Source organism: Suricata suricatta, chromosome 16 (assembly GCF_006229205.1).
Source record: "Suricata suricatta isolate VVHF042 chromosome 16, meerkat_22Aug2017_6uvM2_HiC, whole genome shotgun sequence".
Classification (NCBI taxonomy): domain Eukaryota; kingdom Metazoa; phylum Chordata; class Mammalia; order Carnivora; family Herpestidae; genus Suricata; species Suricata suricatta.
In genome coordinates, this window is record NC_043715.1 from 46,637,785 (window position 1) to 46,639,159 (window position 1,375).

A 1,375-nucleotide genomic window follows, 5' to 3' on the forward strand; every position below is an offset into this window, starting at 1 on the left:
GTGTGTGAAGTAGAATTCACCCCACCCGACACCAGAGGGGAGAGGAATTACTCACCGAACACACGGAGCTGTCCAGTTACTCTTTCAATCTGGGCATTTATCTTTACGTACTGTAGGGTATAGTCTCCTGTGTCCTCCAGGGAGGTGTTCTGGAACAGCAGGGATCCATTGTAATATAATGTCTCTCTGCCAGTGTGTGTGGCTCCCGGGATAATTTCTTGTGAGTGTGCTGCGTATGATATAATTTGATTACTGGGCTCTATAGTTGTCCCTCGGAACCAGCCACAGGCTAGAATATTCCCAGGCAGATTGTGGACACGCAGAAGAACATCGTTCCCTTTGACAACATTGGGAGGCACCGATTCAGTAGTGACTTGGGCGGTGGTGGGAGGGTTCCAGAAGGCCAAGAGTGAGACTAGGAGGGAAGAGAGAAGACACAGATGAATAATTGGCCTGTGTACTGGGATGGACAGATGGGGCTCTGGAGACTGAGTGGGTCCTAATCCCTCAGCCTTGGGGGCAGGTGTGAGTTGGCACCTGTCTTTGTGGGTCTGTGTGTCTCCTACTGGTGAAGGTCAGTGGCACAACCAGCATTACTTTGGCGCCTCTGAACATGTGATTTTTCTCTGTTTCAAATGCTCTTCCTCAGATGTCTGTGGGCTCACTCCCTGACTGCCCTCAGACACCTGCTCACACTCAGGGGGTCCTTGGGAGAGGCCTGCCATATTGCCTCCTCTAAGGACCCTCTGTCTTCACATTCTGACCTTTCCCTGCTCTGTTTCCTCCATGACTTGTCCACGCCTGACCTCCCATTCCATGTCTTTGCTTGTCCGTCTTCCTCCCCAGAGAAGTGCGCTCAGGGAGGGCAGGGACTCTGACCCGGGTGCGCCCCAGCGGTGCAGCGGGCTGCAAATACCTGTGGATGCAAATACCCCAGGGCCCTCCTGCCCCAGGCTGATCTGTCCCTGTCTCAGGTTGGTGGGAGAGGCAGCGTTCAGGGCCCCTGGTGGCCAACATGGGTTTCCCACATTCAGTCTTCAGGGATGAGACACTTGGAAACAGCACCTCGCTCACCACTTCCAGATCATGAGACTTTCCTGTTGCTGAGCAGGGAACCCGCTGTCCTTCCCTGCCCTGCTCCCATGTCCCCTCTCAGCGTCCTGTCCCCAGCCAGTCTCTCTCTCCCGTTGTCCCCCCTCCCAGGGGGTCGTCCCTCTCACCTGCCAGCAGGAGCTCCTGCCAGGGGACCCGCCGTCCTCGGGGAGGGGTCGAGAAGGCCCGCATGGTGCTTGTTGCCTGCTCTGTCGCCCCCTCTGTGAGGAGAGCTTCTGCTCCAGAAATGCTCAGGAGCACTGCTGTCCCGACGATTAGGCTC

General features: G+C 56.1%; 2 protein-coding genes across 2 annotated transcripts in view; one reads left to right on the forward strand and one right to left on the reverse strand.

Annotated features, from left to right (window-relative positions):
- Positions 1-9: 9 nt before the first annotated feature.
- LOC115281285 (carcinoembryonic antigen-related cell adhesion molecule 8-like) lies at positions 10-1,369 on the reverse strand. Its single transcript, XM_029926672.1, has 2 exons — positions 1,221-1,369; positions 10-415 (listed from the first exon to the last, which is right to left on the reverse strand). The coding sequence occupies exons 1-2, from the start codon at positions 1,282-1,284 to the stop codon at positions 48-50; spliced, it is 432 nt and encodes a 143-aa protein (XP_029782532.1). The 5' UTR covers positions 1,285-1,369; the 3' UTR covers positions 10-47.
- Positions 1,283-1,375, forward strand: part of LOC115279791 (carcinoembryonic antigen-related cell adhesion molecule 1-like) — a 15,133-nt gene continuing 15,040 nt past the window's right edge. Inside the window, 1 exon segment of the mRNA XM_029924296.1 lies at positions 1,283-1,349. Within this exon segment, the coding sequence (XP_029780156.1) occupies positions 1,283-1,349 (67 nt within the window).

Bases quoted from the DNA above. Each gene is read 5' to 3' on its own strand.
- LOC115281285 (XM_029926672.1), bottom strand. From the start codon at position 1,284: ATGCGGGCCTTCTCGACCCCTCCCCGAGGACGGCGGGTCCCCTGGCAG. The intron at 416-1,220 runs GTGAGAGGGACG...CTTCCCTCCTAG, and splicing joins GCAGGAGCTCCTGCTGGCAG to TCTCACTCTTGGCCTTCTGG.